At 44.6% G+C, this 24,233-nt stretch overlaps 1 protein-coding gene across 1 annotated transcript in view; it reads right to left on the bottom strand.

Moving 5' to 3' along the window:
* LOC140453953 (dynein axonemal heavy chain 8-like) overlaps positions 1–24,233 on the bottom strand; it is a 1,210,036-nt gene that overhangs the window by 338,896 nt on the left and 846,907 nt on the right. Inside the window, exon 49 of the mRNA XM_072548830.1 lies at positions 12,145–12,252. Within this exon, the coding sequence (XP_072404931.1) occupies positions 12,145–12,252 (108 nt within the window). The remainder of the gene's footprint in view (positions 1–12,144; positions 12,253–24,233) is intronic.

The raw sequence follows: 24,233 nt of genomic DNA, 5'->3' as shown, positions 1-24,233 counted from the left end.
AATTTGAGGGTGCATACATGAGGATCAGTGGTCAGCACAACATCGTGGCCTGAAGGGCCTGTTCTGTGCTGTACTGTTCTATGTTCTAAGTGTTCTGTAGTGTCATCATTCCCTAGTGCCATCTTAAAATACTGTAAAACAAACTAAAACATAGAATATAAAGGCAGAAAAATGAAGAAATAAAGGAAGTGTCCAACTTTACAGTCCTTCTTGTTAAGTGCTCCATCATAGGCTGTAGGCCTGTGGCCTTCGTCACATTGCTGCAAAAGTCACCACTCTTTGTTGCCATGTCACCTCCACTGATGTAATTGGTGCCATCTTGGTTATGCACTTGACTTCAAAATCAGAATTTATAAAAGCAAAAATAAAGGAAACAAAGCCAAAAGGAATTAACTTAGTACAAATATTAAAGTCTTATTTAAGTCTTATCTTCATGAAGGCCAGGCAAAGCCACATCCTATAATCTCAGGAGGACCTGAGTGTTTGCTGCCGTGGACACTACCACCTCCAATCTTCTCCTGTTGCCACCTTCGATTCTATAACTACCTGTGCTTGGGCAGGGCCCGCTCACACCATCCGATCAGTAAATCCCCACCAGATCCCAGCACATGCTTGGGCAGAGCCCACTTGTAGACTCTGGTCACTAGATTCCTCGCTGGATCCTGGAACATGCTCTGGCAGGGCCCACTCACAGCCTCTGGTCACCATGTCCCTTGCTGGATCCCGGAAGGTGCTCAGGCAGGGCCCACTCATAGCCTCTAGTCACCAGGTTCCTCGCTAGATCCCAGAACATGCTTGGGCAGGGCCCACTCGCAGCTCCTGGCCACCAGGTCACTCAGTGGATCTCGGAAGGTGCTTGGACAGGGCCCACTCACAGCCTCTGGTCACCACATCCCTCGCTGAATCCCGGAACAAGATCTGGCAGGGCCCACTTGCAGCCTTTGGTCCCAGGTCCCTCGCTCGATCCTGGAACTTGCTCAGGCAGGGCCAACTTGCAGCCTCTGGCCACCTTGTCCCTCACTGGATCTTGGAAGGTGCTTGGGCAGGGCCCACTCGCAGCCTCTGGTCCCAGATCCCTCGCTGGATCCCAGAATTTGCTAGGACAGGGCCCACTCGCAGCCTCTGGTCTCCAGATCCCTCGCATGATTCTGGAACATGCTTGGGCAGTGCCCACCCACAGCCTCTGGTCGCCAGGTCGCTCACTCGATCCTGGAACATGTTCGATCAGGGCCCATTCGCAGCCTCTGGACACCAGGTCCTTTACTTGATCCCGGAACGTGCTCAGACAGGGCCCACTCGTAGCCTCTGGTCACTGGATCCCTCGCTCGATCCTGGAACATGCTCAGGCAGGGCTCACTCGCAGCCTCTGGTCACCACGTCCCTCGCTCGATCTTGGAACATGCTCGGGCAGGGCCCACTTGCAACCTCTGGTCACCAGGTCCTTTACTTGATCCCGGAACGTGCTCAGACAGGGCCCACTCGTAGCCTCTGGTCACTGGATCCCTCGCTCGATCCTGGAACATGCTCAGGCAGGGCTCACTCGCAGCCTCTGGTCATCACGTCCCTCGCTGGATCCCAGAACGTGCTCAGGCAGTGCCCACCCACAGCCTCTGGTCGCCAGGTCCCTTGCTGGATCCTGGAATGTGATCAGGCAGGGCCCACTCAGAGCCTCTGGTCGCCAGGTCCCTCCTGGATCCCGGAATGTGCTCAGGCAGGGCCCACTCGCAGCCTTTGGTCACCACATCCCTCGCTCGATCTTGGAACATGCTCAGACAGGGCCCACTCGTAGCCTCTGGTCGCCAGGTCCCTTGCTGGATCCTGGAACATGCTCAGGCAGGGCCCACTCACGGCCTTTGATGACCACATTCCTCGCTCGATCCCGGAATGTGCTCAGGCTGAGCCCACTCACAGCCTTTGGTCACCACATCCCTCGCTCGATCTTAGAACATGCTCGGGACAGGGCCCACTCGTAGCCTCTGGTCGCCAGGTCCCTCGTTGGATATAGTTGGGCAAATCTGTTCGCTGCCTCCCATTGCTGAATCTTGTAACATTCTAAGGCTGGGCATGTCAGCAATGCCTCACCAAAAAAAAGACTTTAGACAAAAGGGAAAAGAAAATAGCAAAAGCAAAAAAGAAACACAAAGTAAAAAAAAGCAGACAAAAGCAAACGAGCTCAGGAGCTTGAATGCAGTACTACTAATCCACTGCCATCTTGGAGTTCATTGAACCTCCCATCACTGTATTTCCAGGCAGTGCATTCCATACACATTCTCACTACGTGAAAAAGGTTTTTCTCACATCGTCTTTGCTTTGTTCACACATCACTTTAAATCTATGCTCTCTTGTTTCTTTTGTTTGCAGGAACACCTCCCTACGCTATCCATTATCTATCACGATTTTGAAAACCTCTATCAAATTTCCTTTCAGCTTTTTCTCTCCAAAGAGAACAGTCCCAATTTCTTTAATCTATCCTCATAACTGAAGTTTCTCATTTCTGGAACCGTTCTTCAAATTGTTTCTGAACTCTTTCTGATGTGTTCACACCTTTCCGAAAAAATGGCACCCAGAACTGTACACAAAACTCCATTTGAGGTCTAATAAGCGTCCTATACAGGTTCAACATCATCTTCTTGAACTTGTACTCTATGCTACTATTAATAAAGCACCTGTATGCTTTCTTAACTGCTATCTCCACCTGTCCTGCCACTTTCAATAATGATCAGAGTGGAGAGTTGAGAGAAGCTTGAGACAGAAAGACAGAGAACTGGATTCAGTAACCTGTAATGTATAGATGTAAATAAAAGACAGTCATTGCACTGACAAGTGTTAGACTGCATTACTCTAGGATATGCAAAAACAAAGGATTTTAGAGACCAAGAGGAGTGGTAATCTAGTTAATGATGTGGACGAGTCAGTATTGGACTGGAGTGGAAAAAGTTAAAATCACACAACACCAGGTTATAGTTCAACAGGTTTATTTAGAAGCACTAGCTTTCGGAGCGCTGCTCCTATAGCAGGTGACAACCACCTGATAAAGGAGCAGAGCTTCAAAAGCTAGTGCTTCCAAATAAACCTGTTGAACTATAACCTGGTGTGCAATTTTAAACTTAATCTAGCAAACTCTCAGAGCGCAATTGTAGAGATCCACACTCAGACATGTTCAGGATATGTATCTAAGAATGTTAACAGCAATGTTGATATAAAGCATACCATAAAGCATAGTGGAGGATAGCAGCAATGGAAACTTCAGGATTTGATGTCAGATCACAATCTATGAAGTGCAGGAGAAAAGCAAGAAGACTTCACAGGCCAGGACAGAAACTCAGAAAACTTTAAACATAAGGCAACAAAGCAAGAAGGCTCTGAAGGGTAGGAAAGAACCTCAGAAGATTTTGAAGGACTTTAAGGCAAAGAGGGAAAAACCAAAATCCACTTACCCAGGTCAATGTGATGTAGCAATTGATTTGGATGGTAGCTCCAGCATAAACATTAACATTATCACAGCCATGGAAAATGTGGAGGGCCCACAGCAAGGCTAGAGGTGGGAGCTCTGAAAGCAGCAGTTTCAGTACTACAGAACTGCACTACACTTGCATGCAAACCACACTTTGAAGTAAACAAATATGAGCTAATAGCCATTATGTATAGGCAGCTGCATTATAAAAAAGGACTGTGCCCTAACATTAAGAGATATGTGACATTCTAGGATAATAGGAAGGGTTTAGAGGGATATGGACCAAGTGCTGGCAAATGGGACTAGATTAGTTTAGGATATGACTCTAATACCTAATATAACTAGTTCTTCGATTGGTTGAGATCATGATATTTGAAGGCAAAGAGGGAAAAACCAAAATCCACTTACCCAGGTCAATGTGATGTAGCAATTGATTTGGATGGCAGCTCCAGCATAAACATTGACATTATCACAGCCATGGAATTTTAATGTGAAAGGTGAACTAGCTGAAGTCAATTTGGAAACAAGGCTGTAAGCTAAATTATTAGATTCCCCACAGTGTGGAAACAGGCCCTTCAGCCCAAACCGACCCTCCAAAGAGTAACCCACCCAGACCCATTTCCCTCTGACTAATGCACCTAACACTACAGGCAATTTAGCATGGCCAATTCCCCCTAACCTGCACATCTTTGGACTGGGGGAGGAAACCCACATAGACACAGGGAGAATGTGCAAACTCCACACAGACAGTTGCCCAAGGCTGGAATCGAACCTGGGACCCTACTGCTGTGAGGCAGCAGTGCGAACCACTGAGCCACCATGCAAACCAAGAGAGAAGCAGTGACAGATATTTAAGGGGATATTTCAAATAGTCAGAATAGGTTAATTCATACTTAAAAGAAAAAAATCAGGGGAGGACCCAGTATTTATTGCTAAATAAAGACATTAGGGAAAATACCATCTGAAGGAAAAAAAACATAAAATTGAACAAAGATGAGTGGAAGGTCAAATGATAGGGTAGAGTGTAAAAAATTGGAAAGAATGACTGAAAGATTAATTAGCCTTCACAATAGAAATTAGTGCTTAAAAAGAAGATAGCTATAAATGGAAAAGCAAGTAACAAGAGTTTTTACATGCATATAAAATCGGAGAGTGTGAATGAAGTGAGTGTGAGACTGGGGAGTTAATAGTCAAAAATAAGGGAAATGGTGAATGAAATTAATTAATATTTTGCTTCTGCCTACACTATACAAGTCACAGCAAACATTCCATTAATAATTAATAAAATCAAGAGGTGGAAATTACAACCATCGGAAAGTAGCTCTGAGGAAACTGATGGAGACTTGAGTTCATAGGTTCAACCAACAGGTTCAAAAATAGCTTATTCTCTGCTGAACAGACCTCTCTAATTTCAAATCTAATGTTACTTGGGTTTTTGTGCACCTCCTGTGCAGCTGTAACCTTGTATGCCTCATTCTGTCTAAGCACCCTACAATCCATATGTCCTTGTTTGTTATGATTTGACTGTACTGCTCACAAAACAAACTTTTCACTGTACTTAGATGTACATGTGATAACAATAAGTCTCAGGGTTAAGATGGATGGGTTCTTTACACAGAGAGTTGTGAGAGCATAGAATTCGTTGCCAGCATCAGTTTTGGAAGCAAGGTCATTGGGGATATTTAAGAGACTGCTGGACATGCATATGGTCACAGAAATTTGAGGGTTTGTACATTAGGTTTACCTTACATGAGGATCAATGGTCAGCACAACATCGTGGGCTGAAGGGCCTGTTCTGTGCTGTACTGTTCTACGTTCTATGTTCTATGGACATATCTGAAGGTCTTAAAAAAGGTAGCTCACGATGTGATTGAGGCATTGGTGTTAATTTTCTAAACTTTGCTAGATTCTGAAAAGATTCCATCAGACTAGAAAGTAGCAAATATTATTCAAGAAGTGACAGAGGCTAATAATAAGGAAACTATAGGCAATTAGCTCAACATCATTGTGGGGAAAGAGTAAGAATTAATCATTAAGTAGGTTATAGCTCGGCATGTTGAAAAACTCAAGGTAATTGGAAAGTTTCAGCAAGGTTTTGTGAAAGGGCAATTATGTTTAATCAGTTTTTAGAATTCCTGAAGAAATTTATCTCAAGAGGGTTGGAATATAAAAGCACCATTGTGCTACTGAGACTTTATAAATCTCTGGTTAGGCCCCATTTGGAGTATTGTGTCCAGTTTTGGTCCCCCCACCTCAGGAAGGACATACTGGTACTGGAGCATGTCCAGCGGAGATTCACACGGATGATCCCTGGAATGGTAGGTCTAACATATGAGGAAAGGCTGAGGATCCTGGGATTGTATTCATTGGAGTTTAGAAAATTAAGGGGAGATCTAATAGAAACTTACAAGATAATGCATGGCTTGGAGAGGGTGGACGCTAGGAAATTGTTTCCGTTAGGCAAGGAGACTAAGACCCGTGGACACAGCCTTAGAATTAGAGGGGGTAAATTCAGAACAGAAATGCGGAGACATTTCTTCAGCCAGAAAGTGGTGGGCCTGTGGAATTCATTGCTGCAGGGTGCAGTGGAGGCTGGGATGCTAAATGTCTACAATGCAGAGATTGATAAATTCTTGATGTCACAAGGAATTAAGGGCTACGGAGAGAATGCGGGTAAGTGGAGTTGAAATGCCCATCAGCCATGATTGAATAGCGGAGTGGACTCAATGGGCCGAATGGCCTTACTTCCGCTCCTATGTCTTATGGTCTTATGGTCTTATGGTCTTAATAACATATGCAATGAATAAAGGAGAGTCTGTAGATCTAATTTCAGAAGGCATCTGACAAGGTACTACATCAAACGTTGCTGTCAAAAATAAAAATAAATAAAAGTTCATCACATTGAGGGTCATATATCACATGGGTAAATCTATTCACAGGCTGGTTGTTTCTTTATTCATTCAGTGGATAAGGCATCTCTGGTTGGATCAACATTTATTGTCCAGCCTTAGTTGTCCTTGAGAAGTTGGTGTTGATTAAACAAATGCAGTTTATTTAAGGAGACCCACAATTCTTTTTGACAGAGAATTCCAGGAATATTTGTGATAGATTTCAAAGTCAGAATAGTGAGTAGCTTAGAAGGAAACTTGCAGGTTATGAAGCTCCCATGTATTTGCTGATGATTTCCTTCAAGACAGAAGTAGTTCTGAATTTGACAGTGTTGTCTCATGAACCTTGGTGGGGAAGGGGATGGATGTTTGTGAATATGGTAGCAGTCTAGTTTGCTGCTTTGTCCTGAATCATGTTGTTGGAATTGGACTCTCAAGGGAAGTTGGGACTATTCCATCACACTCCTGACGTCTGCCTTTGAGATGATGGTCAGTAGCCTCTGACCTATTCTTGTATTAACAATATTTGTATGGATGGTCTTGAAATGAAATTACAAAATTAGAAATCATACAACGCCAGGTTATAGTTCAACAGGTTTATTTGAAAGCACTAGCTTTCGCGTGCTACTCCTTCATCAGGTGATCATGGAGTGTAAAATCGTAAGACACAGAATTTATAGCAAAAGTTTACAGTGTGATGCAACTGAAATTATATGTTGAAAAAGACCTGGATTGTTTGTTAAGTCTCTCATCTTTTAGAATGACCATGTTGGTTTCAGTTGTTTCATATGTAAATCACAAAACTTGTTTACAAGTTACATTCCCAAGTGAACTTTAGCAATTGGTTAGGTAAAAACAATGACTGCAGATGCTGAAAACCAAATACTGGATTAGTGGTGCTGGAAGAGCACAGCAGTTCAGGCAGCATCCAACGAGCAGCGAAATCGACGTTACGGGCAAAAGCCCTTCATCAGGAATAAAGGCAGTGAGCCTGAAGCATGGAGAGATAAGCTAGAGGAGGGTGGGGGTGGGGAGAGAGTAGCATAGAGTACAATGGGTGAGTGGGGGAGGAGATGAAGGTGATAGGTCAAGGAGGAGATGGTGGAGTGGATAGGTGGAAAAGAAGGTAGGCAGGTCGGACAAGTCCAGACAAGTCAAGGAGACAGTAACTGAGCTGGAAGTTTGAAACTAGGATGAGGTGGGGGAAGGGGAAATGAGGAAGCTGTTGAAGTCCACATTGATGCCCTGGGGTTGAAGTGTTCCGAGGCGGAAGATGAGGCGTTCTTCCTCCAGGCGTCTGGTGGTGAGGGAGTGGCGGTGAAGGAGGCCCAGGACCTCCATGTCTTCGGCAGAGTGGGAGGGGGAGTTGAAATGTTGGGCCACGGGGCGGTTTGGTTGATTGGTGCGGGTGTCTCAGAGATGTTCCCTAAAGCGCTCTGCTAGGAGGCGCCCAGTCTCCCCCATGTAGAGGAGACCACATCGGGACCAACGGATACAATAAATGATATTAGTGGATGTGCAGGTGAAACTTTGATGGATGTGGAAGGCTCCTTTAGGGCCTTGGATAGAGGTGAGGGAGGAGGTGTGGGCACAGGTTTTACAGTTCCTGCGGTGGCAGGGGAAAGTGCCAGAATGGGAGGGTGGGTCGTAGGGGGGTGTGGACCTGACCAGGTAGTCGTGGAGGGAACGGTCTTTGCGGAAGGCGGAAAGGGGTGGGGAGGGAAATATATCCCTGGTGGTGGGTCTATTTGGAGGTGGCGGAAATGTCGGCGGATGATTTGGTTGATGCGAAGGTTTGTAGGGTGGAAGGTGAGCACCAGGGTTGTTCTGTCCTTGTTACGGTTGGAGGGGTGGGGTCTGAGGGCGGAGGTGCGGGATGTGGACGAGATGCGTTGGAGGGCATCTTTAACCACGTGGGAAGGGAAATTGCGGTCTCTAAAGAAGGAGGCCATCTGGTGTGTCCTATGGTGGAACTGGTCCTCCTGGGAGCAGATACGGTGGAGGCGGAGAAATTGGGAATACGGGATGGCATTTTTGCAAGAGATAGGGTGGGAAGAGGTGTAATCCAGGTAGCTATGGGAGTCGGTGGGTTTGTAAAAAATGTCAGTGTCAAGTTGGTCGTCACTAATGGAGGTGGAGAGGTCCAGGAAGGGGAGCGAGGTGTCAGAGATAGTCCAGGTAAATTTAAGGTCAGGGTGGAATGTGTTGGTGAAGTTGATGAATTGCTCAACCTCCTCGCGGGAGCACGAGTTGGCGCCAATGCAGTCATCAATGTAGCGGAGGAAGAGGTGGGGAGTGGTGCCGGTGTAATTACGGAAGATCAATTGTTCTACATAGCCAACAAAGAGACAGGCATAGCTGGGGCCCATACGTGTGCCCATGGCTACGCCTTTGGTCTGGAGGAAGTGGGAGGATTCAAAGGAGAAATTGTTAAGGGTGAGGACCAGTTCGGCCAAACGAATGAGAGTGTCAGTGGAAGGGTACTGTTGGGGACATCTGGAGAGGAAAAAACGGAGGGCTTGGAGGACCTGGTCATGGCGAATGGAGGTGTAGAGGGATTGGATATCCATGGTGAAGATAAGGCGTTGGGGGCCGGGGAAACGGAAGTCTTGGAGGAGGTGGAGGGCGTGGGTGGTGTCTCAAACGTATGTGGGGAGTTCCTGGACTAGGGGGGATAGGACAGTGTCAAGGTAGGTAGAGATGAGTTCAGTGGGGCAGGAGCATGCTGAGACAATGGGTCGGCCAGGGTGGTCAGGCTTGTGGATCTTGGGAAGGAGGTAGAACCGGGCAGTGCGGGGTTCCCGGACTATGAGGTTGGAAGCTGTGGGTGGGAGATCTCCTGAGGTGATGAGGTTCTGTATGGTCTGGGAGATGATGGTTTGGTGATGGGGGGTGGGGTCATGGTCGAGGGAGCAGTAGGAAGAGGTGTCCTCGAGTTGGCGTTTGGCTTCAGCGGTGTAGAGGTCAGTGCACCAGACTACCACTGTGCCCCCTTTATCCGCTGCCTTAATGGTGAGGTTGGGATTGGAGCAGAGGGATTGGAGGGCTGTGCGTTGTGAGGGTGAGAGGTTGGAGTAGGGGAGGGGGGACGACAGGTTGAGGCGGTTAATGTCCCGGCGGCAGTTGGAAATGAAGAGGTCGAGGGCAGGTAATAGGCCAGCGCGGGGTGTCCAGGTGGATGCAGTGTGTTGGAGGTGGGCGAAGGGGTCCTCGGAAGGTGGGCGGGAGTGTTGGAGGTGGACGAAGGGGTCCTCGGAAGGTGGGCGGGAGTGTTGGAGGTGGGCGAAGGGGTCCTCGGAAGGTGGGCGGGCTTGTTGGATGCTGCCTGAACTGCTGTGCTCTTCCAGCACCACTAATCCAGTATTTAGCAATTGGTGTCATGTCGGCCCAGATAATGCACTTAAGGTGTGAGCTGCCCTGTATGAAACTGTCTGTGCCACAATGTTAAAAATCAAACAAAACACCTGGTTATAGTCCAACAGGTTTAATTAGAAGCACACTAGCTTTCAGAGAATCGCTCCTTCATCAGGTGGTAGTGGAGGAATCAATCCTATAACACAGAATTTAGAGCAAAAATTAACTAAAATTGTACATTGAAAAATATCTTGATTGCCTGTTGAGTCTTTCATCGTTTGAATACCATGATAGTTTCATTTCTTTCATGTGTAAATCACAAAACCTTTTTTTAAAAAGTTGCATTCTCAGGTTAGCTGTAACAATGGGTGATAGCTAGACAATATGTTGAAGGTTCTGGATTAGTGGTGCTGGAAGAGCACAGCAGTTCAGGCAGCATCCAAGGATCTTCGAAATCGACGTTTCGGGCAAAAGCCCTTCATCAGGAATAAAAGAAGGTGTTAGCCCCCTGTGTTCTCTGTCTATGTCATGATGTTTAGATTGATTCTAATCTAAAAAGTGAGATAACAGAGTTTTACTTGAATTCATGCAGTTTTTGAGCTCATAGTTTTACATGAATTCATGCAGTTTTTGAGCAAAGTACAATGTAACTCTGAAAGTACAAATTCACCTCACAAAATATATGCCTGGGTTGGAGGGTTGTGAGAGTCTGTGAGAGAGAGTATATGTGTGCGTGTATGAGTGTAGAGTGGTCTAAGTCTCTGAGAGGATGCCTGTGTGAGTGTGGGAGTGTGTGTGTCTGTAAGGGTGTGTGTGGATGTCTGTGTATATATGTGTGTCTGTGTGTATGTGTGTATAGGAGTGCCCGTGTGTGTGTGTCTGTGTGTGTCTGTGTATTGGAGTGTCTGTGTGTGCGTATAGGGCAATGGTGGTCACCTGTAATGTGACATGAACCCAAGGTCCCGGCTGAGGCCCTCCCTATGGGTACTGAACTTAGCTATCAGCCTCTGCTCGGCCAGTTTTTGCTGCTGCCTGTCCCAAAGTCTGCCTTGGAGGATGGTCACCCGAAGGTCCGAGGTCGAATGTCCTGGAGACCACTGCAGTGTTCCCCAACTGGGAGGGAACATTCCTGTCTGTTGATTGTTGTGCGTTGCCCATTCATCCTTTGTTGTAGCCTTTGCTCGGTTTCCCAAATGTACCCCAAGGGTATCCTTGCACATGAAAGAAGTGAAACTATCATGGTATTCAAACAGATGAAAGACTCAACAGACAATCAAGGTATTTTTCAATGTATAATTTCAGTTACACCACACTGTAAATTTTTGCTATTAATTCTGTGTTTTAGGATTATGTCCTCCACTATCACCTGATGAAGGAGCGATGCTCCGAAAGCTAGTGTGCTTCCAAATAAACCTGGTGGACTATAACCTGGCGTTGTGTGATTTTTAACTTTGTACACCCCAGTCCAACACCGGCATCTCCAAATCATGTGCCACAATGGTCAGACTGATTCTAATCTTTAAAAGTGCATTATCTGGGCTGACATGACACCAATTGCCAACGTTCAATTGAGAATGTAACTTGTAAAAAGGTTTTGCGATTTACACATGAAAAATCTGAAACCAACATGGTCATTCCAAAAGATGAGAGACTTAACAAACAATCCAGGTCTTTTTCAATATATAATTTCAGTTATATCACACTGTAAACTTTTGCTATAAATTCTGTGTCTTATGATCTCATAATCCACAACCACCTGATGAAAGACCAGCGCTCCGAAAGCTAGTGCTTCCAATTAAACCTGTCGGAATAGAACCTGGTGTGGTGTGATTTTTAACTTTGTACACCCCAGTCCAACACCAGCATCTCCACATCATTACAAAGTTAGCTCAGTAAGTCAATATATTATGAAGTCATTCTGGCTCTCTGTTTCGTATAAAGTCAGGGCTTATCATACTTAGTCATACATATTGTAATTTAGAGTTTCTCTCAACACTTATTAAGAAATATCAACAGTGCAGGAGATTTGGAGACCACCTTGAGATTCCGCAAGGACTTTCGGCAACAGAGGGAACCAAAAAAAATCAAAAAGGCACCAATCCCATCGGATTGAATACGTTTCTGTAAACATTATTTTCATTCTGAATTCAATGTTTCTGTTTTTATTTATTTTATTTTATAATAATAACAGGATTTGATTTTTATTTCAAAGGCCCTGAAATGAACTGTCACACATCTATGCTGACATCTAGTTTTCTCTTCAACTTCCATCATTTACAACATGTTTCAAACTTTTTGAAAGAGTTTAATGGTAAAGCTGACTGATAAAGAGTTAAGATTGTGAATGTGAATGCCAGGGTTTATTCGATGTAATATTGAATATTTCATTATTACAGTAAAGAAAATCGGGATTCCGTTTTGATACATTTGCTCTTGGTCTATACATACCTGCTTCGTGAGTTGCTCTTCACAGAGCTTGTAAAGTACGAAGAATTTCTGAGCCAGCAATACATTCTCCAAAAATCCGACACTGGCAAGCTTGACCCTTATAATGATCTGCAACAATTAAGAATAAATGCCACATAAGAACTGTGCTTCATATTCAAATGGAGTAAAAATATGTAGATATATTTGAGAGTAACAATTGAGCAAACATATACACAAATCTGAATATCTGTTGAACCCATAATACAATAATGTAGAGCTGCATATAGATAGGTTATGTAATTAAGATCTCTAAATCTGTATCTGATGTTAAATTTGAGTCATCTGATTTTTTGAGTGAATATAGATATTTTGATGGCAAGCAGACTTCTACTGGGGATGATTACTTGGAAATCATTATGTGTTGCAAAGCTGCTCTCAAATGGTTTAGGCAGTTGAAGCAGGCTCAGTTATTTGCTCAATAATGTTCCCTTCAGCGTGCATGGTCACTGCGGATTGTGGCAAACTATTCCCTACAGTTATTCTTGATGTCAGTCTCACTTTGTCCTGGTTTAGCACCAGGTCAGGTTCTTCCAACTCTGACTCTGGTAATGGTGGCATATAATATGCAGTAGCTGGCCTCTTGCACTTGGAGCATCTCAGAAGAAATTCATTCTCTTTTTCAGGCGGCAATAGCATTAAGGCAGCGATATCTGCCATGTCCATCTCAGAATACAAGGTAACGCTTTATAAAGAGGGAGAATCATAGGCTTTCTAACAGTTAGAAAGGCTGTTGAAGAGCTGGGTATGTTTCTCTCCCACACCATTTGAGAGTTTGCAGCTTTCATATGGTCCACATGCTTGCTCAGCACTGTTGCACCTACCTGAACTTTATACATCACTCAACGTGACCTCTTATTGACTATGCCTCTTACCTATACAGACCATTCACGTGGTTCCTACACAAACTTTGTTCCCTGAAGTAAACTGTGTCTCTCACTTAACAGAGTCTTCTGACTGACACTGTGGTTCCTGATCCATTACACCCTCCCTGTTAGGTCTGTAAAGATCAGATATAACCTGGTGAGGAGCCTTTGTTGCATTAGTAATTTTTCTTGAGCGATCCCTAGTTGCATGAGAAGTGATCCTATAATCAAATAGGAACTAGGATAATCTGCTGTCCAGTGAAGCTGTAGGCTGTCTTTTTAAACTTGCTTCAAAGTTTGGATTGCTCTTTCTGCCACACCATTAGATGATGGATGGTATAGAGCTGTGCTTATATGTCAAATGCCATTCAACTTTAGGAAATACTCAAAATCTCTGCTGGTAAACGTTGGCCTGTTGTCTGTGACCTACACTTTTGGGAGTCTGTGTATTGTAACAGATGTGTGTAGTTTTTCTATCGTTTTCCCAGTGTTTGACAAATGAACTCAGTGCATGAGCAGCCACTTTGACTGGTGTCCACAATGATTAAGAACATTGAGTGCATGAAAGGATCTACATAGTTGATGTGTTACCGAGTCCATGGTTTACCTGATCATTCATATGCATTTGGGGGAGGTACTGACATTAATTTTTGTTAGCACTCAAGACACTACCCCACCAATGCAGCTATGTCTGCATCAATCCTGGCCACCAGACTTAAATTCTTGCCAACACCTTCTTTTTGGAAACCCTGGATGACCCTAATGTAGTTCAGCCAGTATCTTTTTCTGGGACAAGCACTTTTGCTTCCCATAATGATATGCCATCCTCTCCTGGGATCTGGTCTCAGCCGGTGCAAAAAGGTTTAAATTGTGGTTGTGGTGGTCCTTTGGTTTTCCTCACTACTATCAGTTGTTTCAGTCTTCCCAGGACTGGATCTTTCTGTGTCCGAAGTCTGACATTATAAGCTGTGACTGGAAGTGTGACCAGCAAATTTAAAACCATTAAGGAATCTTCCTGTGGCGGTACCACCAGTGGTGTATCTGCCAGTGGGAGTCAGCTCAATGCATCTGCATTTGCTACTTGACCTCCCTGATGGTGTTCCAATTTGTAATTGTACACACTTAGTATTAGAATCTACCACTGAATTCAGCCTGAAGCTTTGGACAATAGTGCCTTGTCCTCTTTAATTAGACCGAGCAGGTGTTTGTGGTCCATTATTACAAATTTACACCTGCAAAGGTTTTGGTGAAACTTCTTGATTCCCATTCTCTATCTAGTCCCAGATGAATATGCTATTGGGTTCTCCTCTCCACTGGTCCACCTATGAGCTAATACTACCCCGATGCTGTTAGAGAGAGGCATTGCATGTCAATACCAGATCTCACTTGGGATCATAGTGTGCCAGCACCTTAGAGAATTATAGCTTTTTCTTCACTTTCCTGAAACTTATGGCTTGGCTATGCAACCATTTCCAAGGCTGGCCCCTTTTTAAGAATTGATGCAAAGGTGCCAGGATGAAGGCCATGTTATGTATGAACTTTCTGTCATAATGCAATGGCCCAAGGAAAGACTTAAGTTCTGATACAGACATGGGAACCAGGCACTTTTGATAGCCCTTACTTTATTTTTCAACTGGCCTCGTTGCCAGGTCTCATTGGCTCTGTAACACAAGTAGGTCACTTGGGGTGCCTGAAACTCACATTTATCCCTTCTAAAGCATATGTCTGCCTGGGAGAAATGTTGAAGGACTATGTCCAAGTTCTCTAAGTGATCCTTAATGGTCTTCCCTGTTATGGGAATTTCATCGAGATAAATGGCGACCTGGGGTTGACCTTGTTTGCCATCATCAATTGAAAAATTGCATAGGCTGACAGTACCCCAAATGACAGTCTCATATGTTGGTAGAGAGCTTTATAGATATTAATTGTGGCATACTTTTGGCAATCTCCATCTAACCACAATTGTGAGTACGCATGGCTCACGTCCAGGTTCATGAAGGACAGTCCCCCCGCCGGCTTTGTATGTAAATCCTCTCGGTGAGGGATTGGGTATTTATCCAGCTGGGAAAAGCCATTTATTGTTTGTTTAAAATCCTCAAAAAGGCGAACCAACCTATCAGGCTTCATAATAGGTACAACTAGTGCTTCCCATTTCATGCTTCCTTTGTTACCCAGCCTCCTTATTGCTACCTCTCCTTTTGTCCATAAGGCAAGTGGCACTGGGTTGGCCTTGCAGAATCATGCAATTGATTCCTAGTCAACATGCAAGGTGCCCTTAGCTACTTTGATAGTCCCAAGACTTCCCTGAAAAACTTCCAGGTATTTAATTAGGACTTAATTCAGGCAGCCATTTTCTAACTGAAAACTGTTGAGCCAATCTAGGTGAATCTTTCTCAACCATTATCCCCCCATCGAACTTGGGACCGGACCTTTTACGACAATTGGTGTCGACTGAACATGGAACATAGAACAATACAGCGCAGAACATGATGCTGTGATGCATTTTTTTTAATGATTTGACTTATTATTGTCACATGTACCTAAGTACTGTGAAAATGTTTGTTTCTGCGCACAGTATAGGTGGATCATATCATACAAAGATTGTAGGGTGATAGAACAGAGCGAGAAATAAAAAGTGAAAACAAAAAAATACTGGAAATCACAGTGGATCAGGCATCATCTGTACCTGAAGTCTAGCAACAGCAGGGAAGAAGCTTTTCTTGTTCCTGTTGATAAGTGTATTTAATGTTCTTACGTTCTGCCTGGAAAAGGTTGGAAGAGTTTATTATCAGGGTGAGAGGGATCTTTGATGATGTCGCCTGCCTTTCTGAGGCAGAGAGAAGTGTAGATGCAGGTTGGCTTCTAGAATATAGAACATAAAACAATACAGCGCAGAACACGATGTTGCGCCGACCTGTGAACTAATCTAAGCCCATCCTCCTAAATTATCACATCATCATCCATGTGCTTATTCAAGGATTGTTTAAATCTCCCTAATGTGGCTGAGTTAACTACATTGGCAAGGCAGGGCATTCCATGCTGTTACCTCTCTCTGAGTAAAGAACCTGCCTCTGACATCTGTCTTAAATCTATCACCCCTCAATTTGTAGCTATGTCCCCTCGTACAAGCCGACGTCATCATCCTAGGAAAAAAGACTTTCACTGTCTACCCTATCTAATCTTCTCGCTCTCTATCAAATCCTTCCTTAGCTTTATTCTTTCCAATGAGAACAGACCCAAGTCTCTCAGCTTTTCCTCAGAAGACCTTCCCTCCAGTCCAGGCAACATCCTGGTAAATCTCCTCTGCACATTTTTCAAAGCTTCCACTGCCTTCCTGTAATGGGGCGACCAGAATTGTACACAATATTCCAAGTGCGGTTGCACTAGCGCTTTGTAAAGTTGCAACATGACGTTACGGCTCTGAAACTCAATGCCTCTACCAATAAAACCAAACACACCGTATGTCTTCTTAATAGCACTAACAGTTTGGGTGGTAACTTTCAGGGATCTATGTACATGGACTCCAAAATCCCACTGCACATCCACACTACCAAGAATCTTTTCATTGACGCAATATTCTGCCTTCCTGTTATTCTTCCCAAAATGAATCACCTCACATTTATCTGCATTGAACTCCATTTTCCACCTCTCAGTCCAATTCTGCAGTTTATCCAAGTCCCCCTGCAACCTGTAACATTCTTCCACACTGTCCACTACTCTACCAACTTTAGTGCCTTCTGCAAACTTACTAACCCATCCACTTATGCCTGTCATTTATAAAAATGATAAACAGCAGTGGTCCCAAAATAGATCCTTGTGGCACACCACTAGTAACCAGACTCCAGGCTGAATATTTTCCATCAATCACCACTTGCTGCCTTCTTACAGAAAGCCAGTTTCTAATCCAAACTGCTAAATCATCCTCAATCCCATGCTTCTGCATTTTCACCAGTAGCCTACCATGTGGAACCTTATCAAAGGCCATAACTGAAGTCCATGTATACCATGTCAACTGCCCTACCCTCATCCACATGCTTGGTCACCATCTCAAAAAAACTCAATGAGGTTTGTGGGATATGACCTGCCTTTAACGAAACCATGTTGACTATCTGCAATCAAATTGTTGCTTGCAAGATGATTATAAATTCTATCTCTTATAAAACTTTTCCTACAACAGATGTAAGGCTCACTGGTCTATAATTACCTGGGTCATCTCTACGGCCCTTCTAGAACAAGGGCACAAATTTGCAATCCTCCAGTCCTCTGGTACTAAACCTGTAGACGATGATGACTCAAAGATCAAAGCCAAAGGCTCCAACAACTCCTCCCTACATTCCCAGAGGATCCTTGGGTAAATCCCAACCGGCCCAGGGGATTTGTCTACTTTCACTCCTTCTAGAATTGATAACCATTCTTCCTTACTAACCTCAATCCTTTCTAGTCTAATATCTCATATGTCACTCTTCTCCTCTACAATATTCTCCTTTTCCTGAGTGAAAACTGATGAGAAATATTCGGTTAGCACTTCTCTGATCTCCACAGGGCCCACACTCAACTTTCCACTTCTGTCTTTGACTGGCCTTATTCCTACCCTAGTCATCCTTTTATTCCTCACATACCTGTAGAAAGCTTTAGGGTTCTAATTTATTCTACCTGCAAAGAACTAGCTGCTTCTCATAAGTGACCAAAACCGAAGGTGTACTCTTAATTAACAATGATTCCTCAGTATAGGTTCTCTGTTGAAGTAAAATCTTGCGCAAACATATGGGTTGGAAAGCAGAGTGAATTTTGATAAAGACTGATTCTGTGTTCACTGAAATGGCCCCGCTGATATCAATCTCCCAAAGAAACGGGTGACTATTTAACAAGATGTTTATTTTTATTGGTTCTGATTTGGATGTTGATAAGCAATTTAACTTTTCCAAATCAGATGTAGTGATGCAATTTTTTAATGATTTGACTTATTATTGTCACATGTACCTAAGTACTGTGAAAATGTTTGTTTCTGCGCACAGTATCATACAAAGATTGTAGGGTGATAGAACAGAGTGAGAAATAAAAAGTCAAAACAAAAAATACTGGAAATCACAGTGGATCAGGCATCATCTGTACCTGAAGTCTAGCAACAGCAGGGAAGAAGCTTTTCTTGAACCTGTTGATAAGTGTATTTAACGTTCTTACGTTCTGCCTGGAAAAGGTTGGAAGAGTTTATTATCAGGGTGAGAGGGATCTTTGATGATGTCGCCTGCCTTTCTGAGGCAGAGAGAAGTGTAGATGCAGGTTGGCTTCTAGAACATAGAACATAGAACAGTACAGCACAGAATAGGCCCTTCAGCCCACGATGTTGTGCCGGCCATTGATCCTCATGTATGCACCCTCAAATTTCTGTGACCATATGCATGTTCAGTCGTCTCTTAAATGTCCCCAATGACCTTGTTTCCACAATTGCTGCTGGCAACGCATTCCATGCTGTTACAACTCTCTGTGTAAAGAACCCGCCTCTGACATCCCCTCTATACTTTCCACCAACCAGCTTAAAACTATGACCCCTTGTGTTAGCCATTTCTGCCCTGGGAAATAGTCTATGGCTATCAACTCTATCTATGCCTCTCATTATCTTGTATACCTCAATTAGGTCCACTCTCCTCCTCCTTTTCTCCAATGAAAAAAGTCCGAGCTCAGTCAATCTCTCTTCATAAGATAAGCCCTCCAGTCCAGGCAGCATCCTGGTAAACCTCCACTGAACCCTCTCCAAAGCATTCACATCTTTCCTATAATAGGGCGACCAGAACTGGATGCAGTATTCCACGTGCGGTCTAACCAAAGTTTTATAGAGCTGCATCAAGATCTCACAATTCTTAAACTTAATCCCCCGTTAATGAAAATCAAAACACCATATACTTTCTTAACAACCCTGTCCACTTGGGTGGCCATTTTAAGGGATCTATGTAACTGCACACCAAGATCCCTCTGTTCCTTCATACTGCCAAGAATCCTATCCTTAATCCTATACTCAGCTTTCAAATTCGACCTTCCGAAAATGCATCACCTCACATTTATCCAGGTTGAACTCCATCTACCACCTCTCAGCCCATCTCTGCATCCTGTCAGTGTCCCGCTGCAGTCTACAACAGCCCTCTATACTGTCAATGACACCTCCAACCTTTGTGTCGTCTGCAAACCCGCTGACCCACCTTCAATCTCCTCATCCAAGTCATTAATAAAAATTACAAACAGTAGAGGCCCAAGGACAGAGCCCTCTGGAACACCACTCACCACTGACTTGCAGGCAGAATATTTTCCTTCTACTACCACTCGCTGTCTTCTGTTGGCCAGCCAATTCTGTATGCAGACAGCTAAGTTACCCTGTATCCCATTCCTCCTGACCTTCTGAATGAGCATACCATGCAGAACCTTATCAAATGCCTTGTTGAAGTCCATATACACCACATCCACAGCTCGACCCTCATCAACCTTTCTAGTCACATCCTCAAAGAACTCGATAAGGTTTGTGAGGCATGACCTGCCCCTCACAAAGCCGTGTTGACTGCATTTAATCAAGCCATGCTCTTCCAGATGGTCATAAATCTTATCCCTCAGAATCCTTCCTAACACCTTGCAGACGACAGACGTGAGACTTACTGGTCTGTAATTGCTGGGGATTTCCCTACTTCCTTTCTTGAAGAGAGGAATTACATTTGCCTCTCTCCAGTCCTCAGGTACAACTCCAGTGGAGAGCGAGGATGCAAAGATCATCGCAAGTGGAAAAGCAATTGCATTTCTCATTTCTTAGAGCAGCCGAGGACAAATCTGGTCCGGGCCTGGCGACTTGTCAATCTTAATGTTTGACAAAATTTTCAGCACATCAGCTTCCTCTATCTCTATCCATTCCAGCATGCACACCTGCTCTTCAAAGGTTTCATTCACTACAAAGTTCATTTCTTTCATAAAGACAGAAGCAAAAAACTCATTTAGGGCTTCCCCTATCTCCTCAGACTCCACACACCAGTTCCTGATGCCATCCCCGATCGGCCCTACTCTTTCTTTGACCATTCTCTTATTCCTCACACAAGTGTAAAATTCCTTTGTGTTCTCCCTAATCCGTTCTGCCAAGCCTTTCTCGTGCCCTCTCCTGGCTCTCCTCAGACCATTTTTGAGCTCCTTCCTCACCTGCCTATAATCCACTAGAGCTGAGCTTGACCCTAGCTTCCTCCACCGTATGTAAGCTATCTTCTTCCTATTGACGAGAAATTCTACCGCTCTCGTCATCCAAGGTTCCTTTATCTTACCCCTTCTTGCCTGTCTCAGAGGGACATATTTATTCATCACTCGCAAAAACTGTTCCTTAAACAGTCTCCACATGTCTATAGTGCCTTTACCATGGAACAATTGCTCCCAGTCCATGCTTCCTAACTCATGTCTAATCGCATCATAGTTTCCTCTTCCCCAATTAAATATCATCCCATTTTGCCTAATCCTCTCCTTCTCCATAGCTATGTAGAATGTGAGGCAGTTGTGGTCACTATCACCAAAATGCTCTCCCACCACAAGATCTGATACCTGCCCCGGCTCGTTTCCGAGCACCAAGTCTAAAATGGCCTCTCACCTCATCAGCCTGTCAACATACTGAGTTAGGAAACCCTCCTGAACACACCTTACAAAAACAGCTCCATTCAAATCTTCTGCTCGAAGGAGGTTCCAATCAATATTGGGAAAGTTAAAATCACCCATTACAATAACCCTACTACATCCACACTTTTCCAAAATCTGCCAACCTATGCTTTCTTCAATCTCCCTGCTATTGGGGGGGGCCTGTAGTAAACCCTTAACGAGGTGACTGCTCCCTCGCTGTTCCTAATTTCCACCCATACTGACTCGGTAGGCTGATCTTCCTCGACAATGGAAGCTTCTGTAGCTGTGATACCCTCTCTGATTAGTAGTGCTACACTCCCTCCTCTTTTTCCCCCCCCTCCCTATTCTTTTTAAATGCTCTAAACCCTGGAACATCCAGCAACCATTCCTGCCCCTGAAAAACCCATGTCTCTGTTATGGCCTCAACATCATAGCACCAGGTACTGATCCATGCTCTAAGTTCATCACTTTTATTCCTGATACTCCTTGCGTTAAAGCAAACACACTTTAACTGATCCCTTGGTTCCTTCCCAGGAAAATCCTTCCCACTAGCTGGTCTACCTCTTGCTATTGCCTCATCTGCATCAACTCTCCCCTCCGGTATACAGCTCAGGTTCCCACCCCTCTGCCATACTAGTTTGGCCTGGTGACATCAACTGCCTGAATTTCTCCAAACCCCTCACCCACTCCAACTTCATCCCCTCCAAATGTGCAGCGCTCCACTCGCTCTGCACCAAAACCCCAGTTCACCATCAAACTTGCCTTGGGGCAGAGTTCCCCCAGCCCCACACTGCCCCCTAAGATCCAGATGCACTGTGTCCTGCACCCAGGCTGAATTGGAGCAGTTCATCAACTTTGCCCACAACTTCCATCCCGCTCTCAAATTCATTTGGTCAATCTCGGATATTCACCCATCTTTCTTAACCTCTCCATTTCCATCTCCGGCAACAGTCTCCAAACAGACATTTACTATAAACCACAGACTCTGACAACTACTTGGACTACACCTCCAGTATCCTGCAAGATTTTCATCCTGTTCTCCCAATTCCTCCGCGCTCTGCCTGGGCAAGGAGACAGTCTATTCCCAAGCATCCCAGATGTCCACCTATTTCAAACAACATGTTTTTCCCTCCTCTGTCATTCAGGCAGCACTCCACTGCACCACCTCCATTCCCAGTTCCACTACTCTAAATGCCCCCCTATAAACACAATAAAGATAGAGACCCCTTGTCCTCACCTATCACCTCACCAGTCTCCGTATCCAACACATCATCCTTAAACACGTCCACCAACTTCAACTAGGCCCCACCAAGAACATCTTCCCCTCCCTACCCCTCTCTGCCTTCTGCAAGGACCATTCTTTCACCAATTCTTGGTTTGTGACACTCTCCCCACCAACTCCCCTGAACCTCCAGGTACCTTCCTCTGCAACCAGAAAAGATGCAAAACCTGCCAGTACACTATCCTCCTCACCTCCATCTCCCAGGGCCCCAAACAGTCCCTCCAGACGTTCCTGCCTCTCTTCCAACCTAGTTTACTGCATCAGATGCTCCTGATGTGGTCTTCTCTACATCGGGGAGACCAAATGTAAACTTAGGGAACATGTCGCCAAGCATCTCAGCTGGGATCGCAGGGGCTGAAAGTGCTCTTGATGAAATATACACCACTATAAATGCACTTGAGACAGAATATCCTGAGGCCTTATTCATTGTAGCCGGTGACTGCCATCAAGGTAGATAAGCAGGAAGCTGGAAGAACACAGCAAGCCTTGCAGCATCAGGAGGTGGAGAAGTCAACGCTTTGGGTGTAACTTTTCTTCAGGACTGGGGGTGTGGATAAGGGGAGCTGCTGATAAAGGAGACCTCCCAGTCACCCTTCCCACTCCTTTTCTAACATGACCATCCTTGGCTTCCACCATTGCCACAACAAACCAAACTGCAAATTGGAGGAACAAAACTTCATCTTCCGCCTGGGCAGCCTAGAGCCCGGAGGGCTCAACATTGAGTTCTCCAACATCAAATAATCTTCCTTCCCCTCCCTTGACCACCCTTCTCAGCTCCTCCCTCACCCTTCCACTCCTTCCAGCCACCTACTGGATTCATTCCTCCCACTGACCAACCAGGTTGTACCCTCTACTTGTCTTCACATATTCTCACTTAACCACTCTGCCCCCGCAGCCTCCTTTATCAGCAGCTCCCCTTATCCACACCCCCAGTCCTGAAGAAAAGTTACACCCAAAGCGTTGACTTCTCCACCTCCTGATGCTGCAAGGCTTGCTGTGTTCTTCCAGCTTCCTGCTTATCTACCTTGATGGCAGTCACCGGCTACAATGAATAAGGCCTCAGGATATTCTGTCTCAAGTGCATTTATAGTGGTGTATATTTCATCAAGAGCACTTTCATCAAGGAGATATTTTATCAAGAGGACTTTGCAGGAAGTGCGCTCTTCTGGATACCTGATGAAGGGCTTTTGCCTGAAACGTCGATTTTACTGCTCCTCGGATGCTGCCTGAACTGCTGTGCTCTTGCAGCACCACTAATCCAGAATCTGGTTTCCAGCATCTGCAGTCATTGTTTTTACCTCTTCTAGATACCAGCCTGTGAGCTCTCTTGCTCAATTTAAATCTCGTGGGTCTCTTTAGCTGACTCAAGTCCGCATACCAGCTGCAACTACAGTGGCTTGCCTGGCCGAATGCTGAAGGAAATTTTAACTGTTTGTGTGAGGTTTGGCGATGTTTTGGGTTTTGCTGTGGCTTGACCTAGTCCCTTTGTTCAGGCATTTGTCAGTGTTGTAACTGTACTGGAAGAACTTTGCTCGGGGAGTGGCAAAATCTGGAGTACAAGTCTTCAGTACAATTGCCGGAATTTGATGCTCTTGACCATCTCTACCTCAGTTCCATTGATGTAGGTGGGGTATGCTGCTTTTGGCGCTGTTGCTTCCAGTGCTTAGGTCGATACAAGGTGGTCTATCCATTTTCATTCCTTCTTTCCTTTGGCTTGATAGGCTATTTCAGAAGGCTTTATTCCTGATGAAGGGCTTTTGCCCAAAACATCGATTTTACTGCTCCTCAGATGCTGCCTGAACTGTTGTGCTCTTCCAGCACCACTAACCCAGAATCTCATTTCCAGCATCTTCAGTCATTGTTTTTACCTATTTCAGAAGGCAGTTATGAGGTAACTAGTGTTGTGAGTCAAGTGTGGCACAAAGTATTCAGGATATTGCTGCTCCTATGTCTAGTCCTTGTTGCTGATGTTACAGTCTGGAGAAATTTCTTTTTGGCTGAATAGACTGATGGTAGCAGCCCTTTGTCAAAGCTTTGACTTTTCAAGGAGCAGACATCCACCTTCTGGACTTGTCCCCTTCCTGATGTAAACTCAGGACTTTCCCTGAGGTTTTATGGCCAAACTGCAGCAAATATTTTCTTAGATAAATGCTTTTCAGCACTTTCCTTGTACCTCTGAAGAGTCTAGTCTGTTAGGACAACTTCTTGAAAATTATACAATTACTATTCCAGCAGACCTTTCAATGTTATGCTTAATGTCCTAAGTTACATTT

The sequence above is a fragment of the Chiloscyllium punctatum genome, chromosome 3, assembly GCF_047496795.1.
Source record: "Chiloscyllium punctatum isolate Juve2018m chromosome 3, sChiPun1.3, whole genome shotgun sequence".
Classification (NCBI taxonomy): Eukaryota; Metazoa; Chordata; class Chondrichthyes; order Orectolobiformes; family Hemiscylliidae; genus Chiloscyllium; species Chiloscyllium punctatum.
Note: the sequence above shows the minus strand (reverse complement) of the source record. Positions and strands in the feature narration are given on the sequence as shown.